The 21826-nt window shown below is 39.4% G+C and overlaps 1 protein-coding gene across 20 annotated transcripts in view; it reads right to left on the reverse strand.

Annotated features, from left to right (window-relative positions):
* The window catches only part of MAGI1 (membrane associated guanylate kinase, WW and PDZ domain containing 1), a 643266-nt gene that overhangs the window by 88138 nt on the left and 533302 nt on the right, over nucleotides 1–21826 (reverse strand). For 10 of the 20 annotated variants that reach the window (XM_043587870.1, XM_043587883.1, XM_043587884.1 and 7 more), the window contains exons 5-7: nucleotides 18323–18524; nucleotides 9662–9744; nucleotides 5295–5333 (exon numbers count right to left, since the gene is read on the reverse strand). In XM_043587870.1, the coding sequence (XP_043443805.1) occupies nucleotides 5295–5333; nucleotides 9662–9744; nucleotides 18323–18524 (324 nt within the window). The remainder of the gene's footprint in view (nucleotides 1–5294; nucleotides 5334–9661; nucleotides 9745–18322; nucleotides 18525–21826) is intronic. The other 10 variants (XM_043587882.1, XM_043587885.1, XM_043587880.1 and 7 more) reach the window with 2 other exon arrangements.

A 21826-nucleotide genomic window follows, 5' to 3' on the forward strand; every position in this document is an offset into this window, starting at 1 on the left:
AGACTACCTTACCACACAAACAAAAATGGATGAAAATTAGCGTTTCTTTTCATTTTCAATATAATAGAGCTGCTTTTGCTCTCCCTGGAATAAAATAAAATTTGCATCTTATTTCCTCCTTGTTCCTAATTAAAATGCTACTGAGTAAGTAAAAATGCCCACGTGGAGTTGGGCTTTCTAATTGCCTGCATCTATCATTCAACTGCTGCATTCAGACAGGCCTACCTTTCGCCTAAGAAAGCAGAAACACAGGTCCTGCCCTCTGAGAACACACTACTTGAGGGAGAAGATTTTATTCCTTTATTGTGGTGCTGTACAATGGCCCTGGCAGATTTACGTGCCTTTCTGAAAACTCAACTGTGCTCTACTGGACTTCTCTCCATAAGGTTTCATATCAAAAGCTGGAACTTTATTAGCTTCCTAGTAGTGAGTTCTGCCACAACAAGAATCTACTGTGAAAAAGCCCCATTGCACCAGATAATTAGACTTGGTGAAAGAAGTAACCAGGTTGTGTTTTGTGTCATTAAACAATTCTTTCAAGCAGAGCAGCAATTACTCAACTTCATTTCAAAGCCACTCTCACACACACACAGTTAAGGCAAGCTTGGGTTAACACCACACTCCAACGTGAATCATTATTCCTGGAAGTCAGCTATGAAGACCAACTTGAATGGAATATTACAAACGCTTGGAATGTCACCTATTTGGAAACACTAAATTCTTTTTCTTTTTTTAATTCGAGGAATCACGTGGTCACCACTCTTCTCAAAGAAGGATTCTTTCATCCGGGCAAAGGGCTGACATGTGCCATCAACAGTCCTGCGCTGAAACAGAGTCACGCGCGTGCACCCGAACACACACGCTAATTACTCAAAGTTTATGTTTTGCTAAGATCTGGCTGCATATCAAGAGACATTAATTTCATGGGTTTTGCTCCACATGTTATCTATTTGCAAACAAAGAGACAGGTTTTCCCCCTTTTTCTTCTCAAAAAATTTTTTTTAAACGCTTAGCAGGTTTTAAAATTTTTTTTTTTTTTCAACGTTTATTTATTTTTGGGACAGAGAGAGACAGAGCATGAACGGGGGAGGGGCAGAGAGAGAGGGAGACACAGAATCAGAAACAGGCTCCAGGCTCCGAGCCATCAGCCCAGAGCCCGACGCGGGGCTCGAACTCACGGACCGCGAGATCGTGACCTGGCTGAAGTCGGACGCTTAACCGACTGCGCCACCCAGGCGCCCCAACGCTTAGCAGGTTTTAAAGAAGTCTTTGAATTCCAGGAGACACAAGCTACTAAAATGCAAGACAGGTCCAATTTGCAGATGTTGATGCAACTTGGCATTTTTGTACGCCCAGTCTTACGAACTGATGCAAATCAAATGCCTGGGAAATGGTTTCCCCTTACAAAGCTGGAAATTACCATTTAAATGAAAATGAACCAGGAAAATCTTTCCAAAGAGTTGAGAAATCGAAGATTAAAAAAATGCAGATTGGGGCACAGCCTCATGTTTGCTCTGGAATGGGGGCAGAGGAGGGGGTAAGTGTGAAATTTGATGTTTCACTGAACCAAATCCTTTTCGGAATTTGCACCCTTGAATATTCGGCCTGATTATCTTCAGATAAAATGGGAAATACTAAGAATTCAACTCGTTGGTACACTTATCAGGATGAGCACTGAGTGATGTATAGAATTACTGAATCACTATAATGTACATTGGAACTAATAGTATGCTGTATGTTAACTCATTCAGTTATTAATTTGTCAAACATGTGGAGAGTGTCCACTTCTGCTCGAGGGTGTGGTAGGCACCAGGGACACATATGTAATTACAAGTGCACAATTATGCAGATAATTCGAACACCATACTGTTCGTGCTCTGATAGAGGTCTAAAGAGGGTACGAAAAAAAGAAGCCACCTCTGACCTTTGTCCTGTTGTCTAGTCAACAACTTATACTCTAGAGGTGAGACATGTGGCAGATCAAGTGATATTCCCGGACATTGGTAAATTTAAACACATCTCCTGGAACAGATTAGCAAATTCCAGAAATTTTCTAGTTTTCTAAGCTAAAAGCTCATTTTCAGTTGAAAAGATAGATTTCTCACTTCCAATGTGGTAATTAACTTAATAATAGGAATTAGTTTCCTAATGCTTAAAATAGAAATGGGTCATCGATTTAAAAAAGGAAGATGTTTGTCCTCAAATTTGTCTTTTGGTTCTAAAAAACTAAGAATGGCAGAAAATGCCAAAGCCCCCAAAATAATGACATTCCATTTTCTTTTTTTTTTTACTAAACACTCTGATGTTGCCCGAAGAGTCAGACCCTATGTCTCAAAACTGTTGGACATCAAACCAGAATATACAACCTGTCACATGTACTTTAAGCAGCTAAGACCCTTTGGGCTTGCCCAGGTTGGGGGCTGAACCTTATCTCTACCCCTTCATAGATCTGGCACTGGGCTAGTTACTTAATGCCTTAGAACCACATCTTTCACTGGGATTTACTTCAAGGTCAACTACGGATTAAACAAGGATGCCTAAAAAACATTTCACACAGCACCTGGCACGTAGGCTCAACAAATGGCAATGTTCTAGGAAAGCAGAAAAGGAACAGAACAGATTTATACAGCCTGCTTGTTTCCTAGCCCTGCCTTGAAAAATCTCATACGGTATTAATTGTCACCACAGAAGCAAATAGGAAGCAGTCAAACATTCTAAGTTCTTTTCAAGACATTCGTCAACACACAGATTGAAAAGTCGTGCTCACAGTCACAGACAGATTTCAAAACTGTGACCTAGCCTGGGTGGGGAAGGAACCTCATTTCCTTGTCTCTACCTCTCCTAGTTGGTTTCAGCACATAAATACCCTAAAATTCCAAAAGGAGGTTCTGCAAGTACTTTTCAATTCTGGGAAGTTGTCTGCAGAGGCTGTGATAAATTCTGCAGACCCGAAGTGCATAAGGTAGCTACTGACCCAACTCACCCAACAGAGATCAGAAATGACAACTCTATAATCACGTGATCTGTGTTCCACACCCAAGCCAACCGTCCCCTACCTCTCAGAGGCAGATCACAGAGAGGGTTTCCTTGCCACATGTGGAATCCCAATGTTCACTGAAAACCTGACAGATGCTACTATTTGAAATTAGGACCCTCTTGTTAAGAAAATGGGCAGTGAGCTTGTCAACAGAATATGCAATGAATGCAAGAGAAAAGTGTGTGTGTGTGTGTGTGTGTGTGTACACCCACTAACACTACTCTTTACACAGTGGATATGTGCAGGCAAAAATCCAGAGTCCTATCTCCACCTAGAAAGACATATTTGGGTCATTTCTACAGTATATACATTCCTCCCCTGACCCGTACTAAAGGTAAAAAAAAATGCCATAGGAGGATTAAAAAGTCCAACAGGTGAGAATTAGTTAATAAATAATGACACTAGTAAACCTAACAATATGTGCTGATCACAGGGACAGATATTAAGACTTTATCATTAGGTTTCCTACAAACACCATGGGAGCTCCTCCTTCAGCCTCTCTTTACAGAAAAGGAAAGCAAAGCTAAGAGGAGGTGAGTAGAGTAGCTTGCCCAAGGCCACACAGCCAGTAAACAGGGGAGCTTGGATAAGAAGCCAGGCAGTCTGATCTGCCCCCACAGGCTGTCCCACCATGTTACCAAACCATCTCCCCAAATAATGCCTATGACCATGAGAGATGATACTATGCAGGCATTAACACTTATGTTTTCAATCTTCAACAGCACAGGCAGGTTCCCACAATATTATAGTTACAAGGGAAAAAGTATAGAAACTTCTTTCCTAAAAGTGTCAATATTCGAACTTCCATGGAAGCAGAAAAGATCGTGCCCCCGTGCGCAGTTCTGTTATCTCCACCTGGCACCCATGAACAGCAGGGGTCACTCACACATATCAATCACCAGCAAGAGTGATTTAAAGTGGCTCAGCAAATGATTAAGGCACTCATTCTGTGTCTCAAAAAAAAACCTAGTTCGGTCTTCTTCAATTACTTTAATATTACCGATCAATTTTTTCTGATCAAGTAAGTTTTAAATTGTTCTATCACACAGGATGAGCCTCCAGCCCTTCCTACCACAGTCACGACAAGGACAACTTATTAAACGTCTTGAAAGATAAGTTCCATTCAGTAGTTATCGACCAATGCTGGCATGTCCATCAGTTACAACAGCAACGTTCCAAACAGGAAGAAAAACAGAGCTAAATTCCATTGGATTACAACTCCAGTCAACCACAATTGATTATTATATAACAAACACAAACAAAATCAAATGAAAACAATAATCTGCTGTTATTAAGTATTTACATTTTCAGTTCCTAAGGCAATCTCAAAAATCTCAGGCTGATGCAACAATCTAAGGAGAGTTCTGTTCATACTGATGTTAATCATCTATTTAAAAAATATACGATGGCCAATGTTCAATAAACCAAGGCTTTTATGTGCACTTTAGCTGAAACGTGTGCTTTCCACCCTATCCTTCAGTAGATGCATCAGACAGAAGGCAAACTAATATTGTTCAAAGCTGAACATAAAACAGCATGGGATATAATTCAATATATTCCAACAGCAAAGATAAAAAAGTTTGGCATTATCTGCTAATGTAAATTATTTCTAGACTGCAACAGCTAGACAAGTCAAGACTTGGTTTACACTGATACATACACTCGAAGCTTATATGTCACATATAAGATCAGCATCTGGTTTTCCAGCCATTCACTCCATTAACAAAGCCAACAAGTGGCTGGCGACTTACTAACACAAGACTAAGACTATTATTAACTATTTGGTTAATGATGAGAATTACTGTATTGCTATTACTCCTACAAAGTCCCTTCATTAGTTGGTGGGTTTTTATTTTTGTTTTGCTTTGCTTTTTTTGTGTGACCCCTGTAGATAACCGCCCACAGCAAACAATGAAGGAAACGAGGCTGGTGTAGGGTTATAGGAGAGTTCAAGGGACACGGCAAGCATCTATCCCTTAGTCTTTTCCTAATCCTCAAGTTGCAAGACTTCCTAGGACCAATGTGCTGACTCTCGTTCCAGTCTCAATTCACTCAGACTTTCTCTTTGTAGACACAACTTATTACAACTCTGCGTGATGCCTGCGAGTCAGACTCGAGGGTTGTAAGATTGACCTTTCACGGGTAAGCTGGAATGAAAATCATAATTGAAGAAGGGCAGACTAAGGAAACGGAAGGATTAAGCAATTCACTGGAGACAAAACCATGCAGGGTAGGTCATGCAGCTGGGAGGGTTTACCTAGTTCACTGTCCAGCTCCTCGGTGTGGACCCCTTCTTCTCCAAAGGAATAACAGGAATGAGACAGAAAAGAGAGAAAGAAAAATTCAGACACCAACACCAAGAAAGAAAACTTCCCTCAGAAAAACAGCAGCAAACATGTCACTTGGTTTTGTCCTTACCTGCATTGTGGCCTATTTCACTGGCTCAGCTAGTAAACCGGAGACTTCAGTGTAAATCACAAAATGGTAAGAGCTGATATTGGTAACATAATTATATGGCTCATTTCCTTGCATGTCGAAACAGGGTTTGATCGGTTGTAAAAGATGACAAATACCTTTGTGGTTTCAATGTTCTTAAGTGGGAAGTCACTTATCACACACCTCATTTCGGGCAAACAAAGCTGTTACCCCTTCCAATATTAGTCCTTCTAATCCCGCAGTAATGCTCTCATCACTGAGGCAATTATATTCACAGTTAAAGCACTACTGAGCTTAGAGATAATAATGCTGCCTGAAAAGTGGAAGGTGGGGTCAATTTGAGAATGCAGGGAGTTAGAGATGAGTTATGTCAGGATGCTGCACGTGACGAAAGCGGGCTTGAAGGCCGCCCTGAAACGAGGATGGGAAAGCACTGTTTACTTGGTATGAGATTTCGAAGTCAAACAGCCCAGAAATATTGCAGTGACAATGGTCACAGTAAGTCAGGAAGCAAAACCGGTCAGGATCTTCTGCATTCTTGACCCCCTCCTGCTATGAGTAAGACACTGCACTGTAACCGAGAAGAGAGCGGGGGACAGCACACAACAAACCATTTTACGCAGAAAGTCTCTCCAGCTACAGAACAGGTGGCTGTCCCCTCCACTGTATGCTCCACCAACACAGGGAGGAAGACTTATTTTCACCACCGTGAAATGCTCAGTGCCCAGTACAGTGTTTTGGTACCTGGTAGGTACTAAATACTTCTAAATGGATGGACGGATGGACGGACGGATGGATGCATGGATGACTCAATTGCTGACTTTAGTTCCCAACATGGTACTATATACCTTGTGAACTCTTGATTTAAAAGTGATTCCGCTGTCAACAGTAAGTTTTGATGCTAGCATCCAATTCATTTCTCCAGCGAGTATTTAATGAGAGACCTACCATGGGCCGGTCATTGGGCAAAGTGACAAATCATACATTCTTTTGGAGAAGGAGACAAATCCCAACCTTCCATAAATAAAACTTCCATATCTAAAACCTGTGATAATGTGTCTAAAGTAACACGCATCACAGAATGACCCAATCATATCTGGGGGCAAGGTCACAGAAAGAGTCCCTGACCTGTAACCTGAAGGATATGCCCGATGGAACAAAAAGACTTAAAGTGAAGAATGACTGAAATTTAAGCTCTATGACAGCAGGGCATTTTGATGGTTGTGTCCATTGATACATCTGAAGTTCCTAGGACACAATGGACATATAGGAGGCATTCAGTATCTGTCTGTAAAATGTAAGAGTATTCTAAGAAAGTGCTAGTGGGCATGAAGGGCAGAGTAGAGAGGAGCAAGGGTGAGAAAAACCAGAGGCCAAAGCACTTAGAACTTAGAAACCAGCTGTGGGGAGGGCTGAATATTGCGCGGACAGAGAGCCACTGAACAGGGCTCGAGAGGGTGGTCACGGATAACACAATCACACTGACGTTTTAAAAGAGTGCTCTGGGTCTAGTGTAAGGAGAGTAGGCAAGAGTGTGGGTGACAGAGGCATGTGACCTGGACTAGGATGCCACAGGCAACAAAGAAAATCGTGCATGGATTCCAGAGATACCTGAGAGGCAAAGTAAATTCAGAGGGTAGATGGGTTGAAATCACGGTCAAGTAGTAGGTCAAGGGGGACTCACAGGTATACATGAATTTTACCCTCAACCAAGATAGGGAACACTTACAGAGGACCAGATTTTGGGGGGTAGAGATCCTTAGTTGGGTTTTATTCAGACTGCGTTTGAAATCTCTTTCAGACAAAAAGCATTATCAACCAAGCATTTTTAAATATTGGCCTGGAGCTCAAAGGCAAGGTGGAAGGCTTCTAATTGAACTAGATATACAGAAACAACAAATGGAGTTATATACTAAAGATCAAAATCCCAAGCCACTTTCTTACTTTTTTGGAGTCAGAAAAGAGAGTATATGAAAAATTTTACAATAACTATGAAGCGATATTGTTACAGACCATGTGCATCTGGCCTCCAGAGAACAGAAATTGAATACAGGAACAATACTGTGAGCAAAAACACTATTCTTCTTGGTGTCACGACATAAACCACAACACAAGGCAGATTTGTGTTAAGTGGCAACAGCAAATGAAGGTGTGGGGACTGATAAATGTCAGAGTGGTAACATCTGGTTATATATTCACACTGTGTATACAGACATACATATAATTTCTACTGGAAAAAGCATATATGAATCCTAAGTTGAAAGGATAAATGGATAACCTAATGGTATTTGGTACGAATACATACTTGTTCCAAAGGTAATAACATTAACACCAATGACAAGAATTCTAAGAATTAAAAATAACAGTTGACCATTCAATAGCCCAGGGGTTGTGGGTACTGACTCTCCACAGTGAAAAAGTCTGTATATAACTTGCGAATTCCCCAAAACTTAACTACAAATAGTCTACTGTTGACTGAAAACCTTACCAATAATATAGTCGATAAGCACTTATTTTATATAAGTATTTTATACTGTATTCTTACAATAGTACTTAATCTTTTCTTAATGTTTTTGGTATTTCAAGGCTATACATCATCTGCAAGGTGTTCGAATTGTCCGAGATCTCTAAAAATTTTTCTAATATATTGAAAAAAATCTGCATAAAAGTGGACCACTGCAGTTCAATCCTGTGTTGTTCAAGGCTGAACTGCAATAGATTCGGTAACAAAATCATTCAGTAATTCTACTCAACAGTTTTACTCCATTAAGTTTCTCCTGGTAAAAGCTACTGGAGTCTTCTATCATCTATAAAATTATAATAACAGGCATTTTTATATGTTCCCAGTATAATTATAATGGAGACCGCACTGAAGAGCCTATGGTAAAAGAAGTCCAAAATGCCTTCAAAATCATCCAGCATCAAATAAAGATTAAATTTTGTTCTCTGAAATTTTATGGTTGAATGTATTTTATGTTCTGATGTTTGAATATTGGTCACTTTCGTATTACACATTAAACATAATACTTGGATAATCAGGACAGTTCATTATCCCTTAAGCATTTAAAATAATGAGGCTGACTACACGTGTTCCATTCCTTCTTCAGCAACCAAACTCAGGGAAGCATCTCACTCAGGTCTCCCTAGTCAGAAGGATTTGTATTTCCACTTGGAGTCACTCCCATAAATATGAACACACAATTTTATGCTCATTTCATGGTATCTGCAATCCATGTAGAACAGAAAGATCTAGAAGTACAAGGTTTTTGGCAGTATTATAGTTCACTGGCTTACATTTGCAGGCAAACCTCAAGTTTATATGATTCTGCCCCATAGGACAAATTAATAAAGTTTCACTGTCTTTTAGTAAAATATGTATTCCATAATTATACTACTAATTCAAATGCCAGAAATGAATAATGAGCAGCTAAACAAACCATTTCCCTTTTAATTCGTCCATGGCAAAAAGTAATTTTGGTACAACTTGGGACAGACTTCAGAGTACTGAAAAGGAAACATTTGTTCTAATTTTTTTCATTTTGGAAAAATAATTAGAAATCCCGAAGCCGTGAAATAAACGTTTTAAAATAGTAACTCTCTTAGCCAATTGATTCTTTTTCAAGATTAACAGGCAGAGTAGAGCTAAGGGTAACACCTCGGGCTCTTTCTTGGAAGAACCTACTTTTTAGATAATCAGGATATATTCTAAGTTACACAGAGATTCCCAAGAAGTCATGATTCGCTTTTCCTATGCCAAGTTATGAAATATGTAGAATTCAAGAATATTTCTTGATTTTTTCTTCCTCTAAGACTTTCCTAATATAGGATTAGGACCCCATAGATGAGTAACCAGAGCACCTTTGGTTTTTATATTCCTAGAGATTTTCTAGAGTGTTCTCCAAGGTCCTGAAGCCAGAGGTTATATTTTCATTGAAATAGTTTGTGTTCAAATTCTGTTTAAAATGGAATACTAGTATACATCTGCCTTCATGTGTAAACAAACTGTTCTTTTAAAACAATTCTGATTGCCCTCCAATTCTGATCGCCCTACGGTTTATTTACTAGAAATGAGATGACTTTTTAAAAACTCATTTGTTAAATCCTGGTTGACCTTGCTGTGACTCCTTAAAATTTGCACATGTGAACAGCCTCAAGCACATTTGAACCAAGACCTTGCTAGCCCCTTACCATCATCTTCACACTCTTCCAGAGGCTTCTGCTGCTTGTTCAGGCACCGAGGGTCTAACCAAGATGTTGTTTTCGTGTTATGGCTGAAATCCAGAAACAAAAACAAGAAAAACATTTGAAAAGAGAGAGAGAGAAAAAGCAAAAAGCTCAATGACAACAGAATTACATGTTCTTGAACATTTTCCCTCAACCAGAGCAAAGCTACTTCCCAACAACAAACTCATCCCAGAAGAGAGCCCGAGTTTGGAATTACAAAAAGCTTGGGAAATGTCCACCGATGGATGAATGGGTAAAGAAGATGTGGTATATACATACAATGCAGTATTACTGGGCAATCAAAAAGAATGAAATCTTGCCATTCACAACTGCCTGGATGGAATTAGAGGGTATTATGCTAAGTGAAATTACTCAGTGAGAGAAAGACAAATATCATAGGACTTCACTCGTATGAGCACTTTAAGATACAAAACAGATGAACATAGGAGAAGAGAAGCAAAAATAATATAGAAACAGGGAGGGGGACAAAACATAAGAGACTCTTAAATACAGAGAACAAACTGAGGGTTGCTGGAGGGACTCCGGGTGGGAGGGGGGATGGGCTAAATGGGTCAGGGGCATTAAGGAATCTACTCCTGAAATCATTGTCGCGCTATATGCTAACTAAAATGGGTGTAAATTAAAAAAAGAAAAGAAAAGCCTTGGGAAGAGACTTCAGTAGGATTTTTTACTTATTTAAGGTATAATCATTCTGTTATGGAAAGCTTAAAATGTGATGTCAGTTTTATTTTTGAAAAATGGGTTCCAAATGATACCCCTTGTCTATGCTGCCTCCCCTTATCTAAACTGATTTTAGTCTTCACCTTTACAGAAGAGCAAACTCCAATTTGCTTTCAATTTGTCTGTGACTTAAACCTTGGATGCTGGAATTCACAAAGAAGGCTGCTATTTCACTCATTACATTACATAAGAATTCCCCCTGACAGCACGAAACTACCTCAATTCACACAATTGGCTCAAAGCTGCTAATACCTATCATTAATCGCAGCATCCTGAATTATGTTGCACACAATAGTGAAGACAACCCAAAATTACCTATCATAAACAAAATCTGGGCCAAAAAACCCCCCACAAAAGCTTGGAGAAGCTAAATGTGTCTGCCTCCCAGAAGGCATCGTCTGACTCCAGGGGAAATGTTTCAAGAGACACTGAGTGAGGCCTTGAACGTCTGAAGGTGTGCGGGACCAGTGCAAGAGATAGATATTGGCCTTCAACCACGTTAAAAGTGGCACGAGAATGTCTGGAGGAAGTGCCCCGAAGCAGCTCAGGACCCTGGGATGAGGTTCTGTGTGAGCTCCCAGGCCAGTCTATGCAAGCTAAATCGGAGAGGCAAAGAACTACAAGGCCAGAAGTTCAAACTGCAAACCAGAAATGAAAAAAACAATTTTTTTTTTTAATTTAGGTAGTAACCTAAATTGTTTTTGGAAGTCTGAAGTTTGGGTTGTAAATGCTGAAAAACACTACCATAGTCATTTTAAATGATTCAAATCTTATTAACTGCTGCAAAAACTTAAGGCTTAAGTGAAAAACAGAATGTGCAAATGTATATACAAATCATCTCAACTGTATTAAAAAGGAAAAAAAAAGAAAGTTAATGTAATATAGCAACAACTACTGCCACTAATATGATTGATCCGCTTACAATGACCAGAATCTATTCTTTTTACCTATTTGTTACAATTTATTTCATCGTTATGATAACCTTATGAGGGAAGTATTGATGCATTTTACAGATGAGAAAATTGAGGACAGAAAAATGAGGACATTTGTACAAAGATACTCTGTTGGTACCGAGAAACACTGGCAATCAAACCCAGGGAGTCCAACACTACAGCTCATGGTCTGTTACTGTTCCTAAACCAGTAATATAGCAATAATGGTCACTGTGGCGATGGAAGATTATGTATGATTTTTTAAAAGCAATTCTGTATTATGAGATAATTATAGATTAACCTGTAGTTATCAGAAAGAACAAAGAGGGATCCTACATGCCCTTTACCCAGATTCCCCCAATGGTAACATCTTATAAAACTATAGTACAATGTCACTATGGAATACCGACTGATAGCCACAAGTCAAGACACAAAACAATTCCAACATCACAAGGATCTCTCATGTTACTCTTTTCTTTTAAAAATGTTTATTTACTTATTTTGAGAGAGAGAGAGAGAGAGAGAGAGAGAGAGACAGACGCCGGGCAGGGGCAGAGAGAGAGGGAAACAGAGAATCCCAAGCAGGCTCTGAGCTGCCAGTGCTGAGCCCGACGTGAAGCTCGATCCCATGAACTGGACCATGAGATCATGACCTGAACCGAAATCACGAGTCAGATGCTTAATGGACTGAGCTACCCAGGCACCCCTCTCATGTTACTCTTTTATAGCCCTATCTGGTTCCCTTCTAATCTCTGCCCCGAAAACCCTTTTTAAGTCCTTGGCAACTGCTAATCTCATGTTGTCCACATGTATAGTGCTGTCATTGCAAAAATGCCCTAAAAATGGAATCAGACAGTATGTAATCTTTGCGGATTGCTATTTTTCATTCATTCTCATCAAGGTTGTTGTATATATCAATAATAAATTATTTTTAATGCTGAGTAGTATTCCATGGCATGAATGTACCAGAGTTTAATCACTGAAGGACATCTAGGTTATTTCCAGTTGTTGGTTATTTAGGAGAAATCTACTATAAACATACATGTCCAGGTTTTTCTGTAAATATAAGTGTTCACTTCTTTGGCCAAATGTGCATGTTTAGTTTTATAAGAAACTGCAGCCACTGTGGAAATCAGTGTGGAGGTTCCTCAGAAAGTTAAAAAGCACCACTAAGACTGCACTACTAGATGCTGAGCCAAAGAATACAAAAATACTCATTCAAAGGAGCACATGTACCTCAATATTTATAGCAGCATTATCAAAAACAGCCATAGTATGGAAAGAGCCCAAAAGCCCATCGAATGATGAACGGATAAAGAAGTGGTGTGTGTGTGTGTGTGTGTGTGTGTGTGTGTATGTGTGTGTGTGTGTGTATGTGTGTGCGTGTGTGTGTATGTGTGTGTGTGTGTGTATATATATACATATATATATAATGGAATATTACTCAGCCATCAAAGGGAATGAAATCTTGCCATATGCAACGCTGTGGATGGAACTAGAGGGTATTATGCTAAGTGAAATAAGTCAGTTAGAGAAAGTCAAATACCATATGATTTCACTTCTATGTGGAATTTAAGAAACAAAACAGATAAGGGAAGGGGGGGGGAAAAGAGAGGGTGGCCATAAAAGACTTCTAACTATAGAGAACAAACTGAGGGTTGCTGGAGGGGAGGTCGGCAGGTCATGTGCTAAATGGGTGATGAGCATTAAGGAGGGCACTTGTTGTGATGAGTACTGGGTGTTATACTAAGTGATGAATCATTAATTCTACTCCTAAAACCAGTATTACCCTACATGGGAACTAACTAGAATTTAAATACTTATAAAAATAAAATAAAAACTTATTGACGATTTTAAAAAAAGAAACCACCCAACGGCTTTCTAGAACGCCATACAATTTTACACGGCCACCAGCAATGATAGTTTCTCTGCATCTGTGCCATCATCTACCTTCTTACTATTTTTTATTTTAGCCATCCTAACAGGTATGTAATGATATCTTTCTGGGTTTAATTTGCATCTCCCTCATGGCTAATGATGGTGAACATTTTTTCACGTCCTTCTTTGCCATGTGTATATCCTTTCAGTGAAACGTCTGCAGCTCATTTTCTCACTGATCTTTTTTTTTTTTTTTAATGTTACTATTGAGTTTGGAGAGATCTTTATATACTCTAGATAACAGTCCACTTTCAGATATGGGGTTTGCAAACGTTTTCTCCCACTCTGTAGTTTGCTTTTTAAAACATCCTCTTATTTGGGTCTTTTGTGAAGCAAATGTTTTTTTTTTATTTTGATGATGCTGTATTTATCAGTAATTCCTTTTAGGGTTCAATGTTTTTGATGTCAAGTCTTAAAAACTCCTTGTCTGGACCTAGAGCTCAAAAAAATTTTTTTTTCCTGAAAACTTTTATTGCCTTGTGTTTTACACTTAAGTCTGTGATGAGCTACTGTGAATTAATTTCTTTGTATAAATTATGAGCCTGAGGTTGAGCCTCATTTATTTACCTCTGGCTAAACATTCGCTCCAATAGCACTTCTTTGAAAAGGTTATCTTCTTCCCTGCAGTGAATGGCTTTGGCATCTTTGTTGAAAATCACTTAGACATACTTGTGGGTCTGTTTCTGGGTTTCATTGATCCACGTGCCCATTTCGTCGCCAACGCCACACAGCCTCTGTTACTGCGGCTATGTAATACGTCTTGATAATGGACAAACTGATTAAGTTTGTTCTTCTCTTTTAAAACTATTCCAGCTATTTTGGCTCCTTTGCCTTTCTATATAAACTTTGTTTATTCATGTCTAGTGTTGTATTTTTATTTTTGAGAGGGGGGCAGGTGCAGAAAGGGGGACACAGAGGATCAGAAGGAGGCTCTGTGTTGACAGCAGAGAGCCCAATGTCAGGCTCCAACTCAGAACCGCAAGATCATGACCTGGGCCAAAGCCGGACACTTGACCAACTGAGCCACCCAGGTGCCCCCCTATATAAATTTTAAAATAAACTTGTCTATACTAACAAAAGCCTTCACTGAGATTTTGACAGAATTTTCGCTAAACGTGCATATCCATTTTGGGAAAGTGGACATCTTTACTATATAATTGAGTCTTTCAATCTATGGAAGACATCTCTCCATTTAGACTTTCTTTGATTTCTTTCAACAACGTTTTGTAGTCTGCAGTATATAACATCCTAGACATATCTTGTTAGATTTATGCTTAAGTGGAGTTTTTGGGGAAGAAAATGTGAATTATATTTTTTCTTGAATTTTGGTGTCCATGTGGTCATAAATACAATGATATTTGTATGCTTATCTTTTATCTTGTGATCTTGCTGAACTTACTGATTCTAGAACATTTTTTTACATTTCTTGTGATTTTGTACTTTCTTATACATTTCTTGGATATGGTCATGTGATCTGCAAAGAGGGATAGTTTTCTTCCTTCTTTTTCAAACTATAGGCCTTTTATTTCCTTTTCCTGACTTACACTCCTGGCTAGAACTTACAAAACCAGGTTGATTAAGAGTGGTGAGACCTGGGGCGCCTGGGTGCCTCAGTCGGTTGAGCATTCGACTTCGGCTCAGGTCGTGATCTCACGGTTTGTGGGTTCGAGCCCCGTGTCGGGCTCTGCGCTGACAGCTCAGAGCCTGGAGCCTGCTTCAGATTGTGTGTCTCCCTCTCTCTGCCCCTGCCTCCCCACTCACACTCTGTCTCTCTCTCCTTCAAAAATAAGTAAACATTACAAAAAAAAAAAAAGAGTGGTGAGAGCTAATATCCTTGCTTGTTCCCAATCAAGCAGGGGAAGTATTTTTTTTGTCTTTTACCACTAAGTGTCATGTTAGCAGGTTTTCTGTAAATATTATTTATCAAGCCAAGAAAATTGCCCTTGTTCTTGTTTTTCTGAGAACTTTCATCATGAATGAGTGCTGAATTTTGTCAAAGACTTTTGCATTGATAAATATGATGTCGGGTTTTTTCTTTAGTATCTTAATATGGTAGATTGTATTTATGAATTTTCCAAATATTGAACCAGTCTTATATCCTTGGGATAATTTCTACTTGATCATGGTATAAAATTCTTTCTCTGTTATGGAATATTATTTGCTGATATTTTGGTACAGATTTTTATGTCTATAATCATGAGCTCTTGCTCTGCAGTTTTCTTTTTTCCTTAGACTCTCCTTGTTTGTTTTTGGTAACAAGGTAACAATAGTCTCATAAACATAATTGGTAAGTGTTCCTCTACTTCTGTTTTCAGGAAGAGACTGTATAGAAATTTAATTCTTGGAGCGGTTCTCCAGTGAAACCATCTGGGCCTGGAGATTTCTTTTTCATGAGTTTTTAAATGACAAATTCATTTTCCTTAGTCATTATGGAGCTATTTAAATTATCTATTTCATACAGATGAGTTGTGGTAGTTCGTGCTTCTCATGAAATTGGTCCATTTTATCTAAGTTGTCAACTTTACATGTGTAGGTTTGTTGGCAACATTCTCTGATTACCTTTTAATGTCTTCAGGGTCTGCAGTGATTCCCTGTTTGATTCCTAATGCTGGTAATTTGTGTCTTCTCTAATCTTTTTCTTTGTCACTTTCACTTGGCTATTGTTCACTGAACAGCAGACCTTCAACTTCAATTTGAATATAACAGATTTACTTATATTTTTATTTATTTTATAGCTTAATTGGCCATTTTGTGGTTGTTTTTTTTTTTGTCTTAGGGTTTTTTTTTTTTTAGTGGTATATAAACCATGGTAAATCTTAACAGAGAATCTTAATAATAGAGCCAAAGTGTACCATTTTAAAAACTGACTATTATTGTGGCACACAGATGGCTCATTTGGTTAAGTATCTCACTCTTAATTTCGACTCAGGTCATGATCTCATGATTCATGACATCAAGCTCTGTGTCAGGCTCTGTGCTGATCGCATTAAATAAACATTAAAAAACAAATTTAGTGGGGCACCTGAGCAGCTCAGTTAGTTAAGCGTCTGATTTTGGCTCAGGTCAGACCTCAGGGTTTGTGAGTTCGAGCCCCACGTCAGACTCTGTGCTGACAGCTCAGAGCCTGGAGACTACTTTGCATTCTGTGTCTCACTCTTTCTTTGCCCCTCCTCCATTCACAGTCTGTCTCTCTCTCAAAAATAAAAACACATTAAAAAAAATTTTAAAACAAATTTTAAAAAGCTGACTATTATTGGAGAAAAAATGCTATTACCTGAGATTCTTAGAATAATTTCAATTGTTTGTATATTTTTCCATTTTTAGTAAACTACTTATTAAATGCTTAATTTTGAAAACATTTTTTTAAAAGTTGATTTATTATTGAGAGACAAAGAGAGACAGAGTATGAGCAGGGGAGGAGCAGAGAGAGCAGGAGACACAGAATCCAACCAGGCTCCAGGCTCTGAGCTGTTAGCACAGAGCCCAACACGGGGCTTGAACCCACAAAGTGCGAGATCATGACCTGAGCCAAAGTTCGACACTTAACTGACTGAGCCACCCAGGCTTCCCTTAAATGTTTAACTTTTAGTAATATCTTATATATACATATATACATATGTATATATACATATACATATGTATACATATACATATGTATACATATACATATACATACATACATATACATATATACATATACATATACATGCATATATGTATATATGTATATATGTATATGCATATGTATACACACATAGATATATGTAAGTTTTATAATTTTGAAAGATTTTTCACATCTGTATAGTGTAATCCACCCTTTATTCACAGAAGCTAAGTTGTAAGATCTCCAGTGGATGACTAAAACTGTAGATTTATATATAGTACCAAATCCTAAATATACTATGTTTTCTCCTATACATACATACCTATGGTGAGGTTTAATTTATTAAATTAGGCACAGTAAGAAATTAACAATAGCTAATAAAAAAGAACAATTATAATAATATCTTATAATAAAATTTATGTGAATGTGGCCTCTCTGTCTCAAAGTATATTATTGTACTGTACTCACCCTTCTTCTTGTGATGACGTGAGATGATAAAATGCCTATGTGATGAGATGAAATGAGGAGAATGACATAAGCACTGTGACGTAGCATGAGGCCACTAGTGACCTTCTGACAATGTGTCAGGAGGATCATCTGTTTCCAGAGCACAGTTGACCTGAGTGACTAAAACTGTGCCATGTGAGACTACAGGGTAGGGACTGGGGGAGGGAGGCTACCATATTCTCAAATTTCAATCCATGTAATTGCACCGTGTAAAAAAAAAAAAAATCAACTTAGAATGGATCATACACCTAAATGGAAAATGTAAGCAATAAAACTTCTAAAACAAAGATGGCAGACAACGACAGCTTTATAACTTTGATTTAGGCAAAAACTTCTCAGCCAGCACACTAAAAGCACAGCCCACAAAAGAAAAACATTGATAAATCAGACTTCCTCAAAATTAAGAACTTGGGGCTCTTCAAAAGACACAGTCAAGACAATGAAAAGTCAGACTTGGAAAAAATGTTCACAAACCACAAAGATGTTAAAGGAATTGTATTCAGAATGTATGAAGAACTCTTAAAACGCAACTGAAAAAAAAACAACAACAAAAAACCCTAAAGCCCTTGCAACCCAATTAAAAAAAAGTAACCAAAGAATTTACTGAATGGCTCCATATGTTCTTTATATATTATGCCCTAATTTATATATACACCAGAATATGGCTGTTTCACTCTTGAGGGAAATTATTAACTTAAGCTTCTTTGAGATCCTCAGACTCAATGATTGGGAGGCTGTGTTGATTGCTTTTTGGCACAAAGCCTGTGAAACTATATGAAAGAAAACCATCAGCGCAAAATCAGTCCTTTCAGATGTAATTTACAACCGTAGCCACTAGGGGGCGAGAAGGAAGAGTGACGACATAAAGGGACAGCTTCAGAGAGGACGAAGGGTATACTTTACTCTATAAAATAGACTTCTCCATTTTCGGTGTACGCCATCTCCCAGTTCTCGGGTAGAGGACCTAAATTATCCTCTGCACAAAGAGGTAGGTATTGAGGGAACTTCTGAGAAGCGTCCGTGATGGGAGCAGCGACGATGCTACTATTCACAGGCGGTAACGCTGTTTCTTGGACAGTGTGCTCTTCCTGGGCACCGGAATCGGCTGTCAAATTGCAGAGAGAGGAGGAGAGAGACAGAGAGAGACAGAGAGAGAAAAATTCATCAATCATACCTCAAAGCAAGGTGTTCACTACTGTCTGCATTTATATTCTTAAAAGCCCTCGCTCTTTCCCAACTGCTGGCCATCAACTCTATTGTTTTATTTAGACGGAAGTTCTCTTAATAGAAAACATCAAAATGACAGACCGCATTTATCGCACTTAAAAAGAAAGAAGAGGGGCGCCTGGGTGGCGCAGTCGGTTAAGCGTCCGACTTCAGCCAGGTCACGATCTCGCGGTCCGTGAGTTTGAGCCCCGCGTCGGGCTCTGGGCTGATGGCTCAGAGCCTGGAGCCTGTTTCCGATTCTGTGTCTCCCTCTCTCTCTGCCCCTACCCCGTTCATGCTCTGTCTCTCTCTGTCCCAAAAATAAATAAACATTGGAAAAAAAAAAAAAAAAAGAAAGAAGAGAAAGACATGCTCAAATAACACTGCTCAAAACCTTGGAAATGCCAAAGAAGAAACAAATTCAGAACTAAAACCCTAACGTCTCTTATACCAATAGGGGCATTGAAACACAGACTGAGCCACACTCTCACTCCTAGGTGTCATTTGGTTTCATGACTCAGCAGGCCTTGGACAGCAAGAAGAAAACACAGATAGGGTGGCATCATTCTCCATTTTTGTAACAATTATTCAGAACATTTTTGGTAGACAGTGGCAAAGATCAAAAACCGACACATCAAGCTTGCAAGTATATAAAACTTTAGAGCATAGACACAGCTATCCCAGTGAGTCAGATTCTAGCTTCTTTTGGAAAAGTAAGGGAATGTTCTTGCAAAAAACAAGACAGTTACCCCCAGAACAGTATCATGTGGGTGGACTAATTTGACTTGGGTTTTAAAAGAAGACTCGAAGTACATGAATCTCCTTGCGTTCTTATTAACTGGAAACATCAAGAGATGATGTCATCAACGTATCTACAAATGGCGCTGCTGACATTCTGGCTGAATTTTTATGAGGATGTTAAACGTCAGTCTCCACGGGGTTTTAAAACGTTAAGAATCAGGAGTTGTGGTTATTTTCCACCCCCCTCAGTAATTCTCCTGTAGACACTTATGATTTCTGAAAGCAGACTGAGGAATAATGAAAGGCCGTTTTCAAATCTTTCTCTCATGACTCGCTCCCAATGATGCACAAGAGAATGAAGCTAATTCAGAAGTTGGATGGAGGGCACATGGAGCCTATTAAACAACCACTTCCACCAAAAATCTGCCACCACTGAGGAGGACGCCTGTGGTCTTTCCCTGCAATTCATCTCTACCCTCTTTCTCTAGAACCAGCTCTCAGACTTCCCTTTGGAAATCCAACCCATCAAAGTCCTTGTGGTCCAGGTGGGGACTGACTTAAACCCACACCTAGCTCATGTGGTATGCCCAAGTCACAGGGCTATCACTCTTGCCTTTCTTATTGGGTCAGGTGCCTGATCCAAAGCAAATGAATGCCAGGCATATAAGCGTTTGCTGGAATTACCTTCTGGATGCTGAAATTATTAAGCTGACGGATTCTCATGCTGCAGGTGCTCGTGGCCATCTTGACACAGGTTGGCAAGACCTGACTTAGAATTAAGTCTACAAAGCGGACAGCAGAAATGAAAGAGAAAGCTGCCTAATATTCCTGCCTGAGCCACTGATGCCATGTACTGCTGGCCTCTTCAGTTGCTTGATCCTCTAAATTCTTGCTTAAGCCAATTTGAGTTGGTTTCACAATTTGTATCCATCAGTGCAGGTTAATAAAAGAACTAGAATTTTTAAGGAGAAAAAAGGAAATGAAGCCAACAGGGAAGAAACAATTTGAAATTACAAATCGACAGAAAATAAATTCGAAACTTGGCAGGATTTAAAAGAGTAGCCCTTAAGTCTCTAGGAGCCAACGTATATTCATTTTTGGTATTTTTATGTTTTTATTTTCGAGAGAGAGAGAGAGAGACAGAATGTGAGCAGGGGAGGGGTAGAGAGAGAGGGAGACAGAATCCGAAGCAACTCCAGGCCCCGAGCTGTCAGCACAGAGCCCGACGCAGGGCTCGAACTCACGGACCGCGAGATCATGACCTGAGCCAAAGTCGGACTCCCAACCGACTGAGCCACCCAGGCGCCCCTTTTCCGGTATTTTTAGAATGTACACTTCCTACATGGACGTGTACATAGCAATCACCCAGAAAGATGGTGAAAGTGCAGATTCTGACTCCCTACTATAGAGAATAGACTTGGGGGATCGTTCCAAAATGTGCATTTTTAAACCACCCAGTGATGGAGATTCAGAGACAAGAGTCATATTTGGGAGGACAGAGATAAAGAGCTCTCAAAAGACTCACTAGAACTTTCACCTTCTGGGAGGGGTTCTGTCTTGCTGCCGATGGGCCAGAGTCCAAACTCCTATGTCTGCAGTGCCAGCCGAGGCACAAATAATATGTCTAGATGGAGCATTGCAGAGGGTTCAGCCTTTCTGATGGGGGCAAGGAATTCTGTGTGTCATGTCAGCGTCCTAAGAGTGGACTCAGTATTTCCAGATTTTTTTTTTAATGTTTATTTATTTTTGAGAGAGAGACAGAGACAGAGACAGAGCATGAGTGGTGGAGGGGCAGAGAGAGAGGGAGACATAGAATCTGAAACAGGCTCCAGGCTCTGAGCTGTCAGCACAGAGCCCGACACGGGGCTTGAACTCACGAGATCATGACCAGAGCAGAAGTCAGATGAGCTATCCAGGTGGCCCCTCCAGATCTGTTTTTTAAAGAGAAGGTGGGAATCTGTATTTTTATGCAAAACGTTCCCAATACTTCAATCACAATTCCTTTAAAAAAAAAAATAGTGAAGCAATATGGCACAAGCAAAAAAAAAAAGAAAAACAACAAAAACAAAAACAGAAAGAGAACAAATACTGATTACAAGCACTGACTCAGAAGCCAGACTGCCTAACTTTGAATCCTGGCCTCACCTTTTGCTAATTTGGGCAACACACTTAACCTCTGAAAGCCCTGGTTTCCTCATCTATAAAATGGGGATAATGGTACCAACCTCACTGGGTTGTGGGGAGGAATGCATGAATTTAGTAAAGCAGCCAGTACAGTGTGTAGGATACAGCTAACAGTATTTATTAGCTGCTATCATCATCAGTTTCTTCATCAAAGTTATTATGATTAACCTTTGTCTTCAGGTCAGCTTGGGCCCTCAGGATGGATGTGACATCAGACCACAGTCCAGAACACAGAGTTTGCCCGTTTCTAGCTGTGTGACTTCAGAACAGACGGAC

This window comes from Prionailurus bengalensis, chromosome A2 (genome assembly GCF_016509475.1).
Source record: "Prionailurus bengalensis isolate Pbe53 chromosome A2, Fcat_Pben_1.1_paternal_pri, whole genome shotgun sequence".
Lineage (NCBI taxonomy): Eukaryota > Metazoa > Chordata > Mammalia > Carnivora > Felidae > Prionailurus > Prionailurus bengalensis.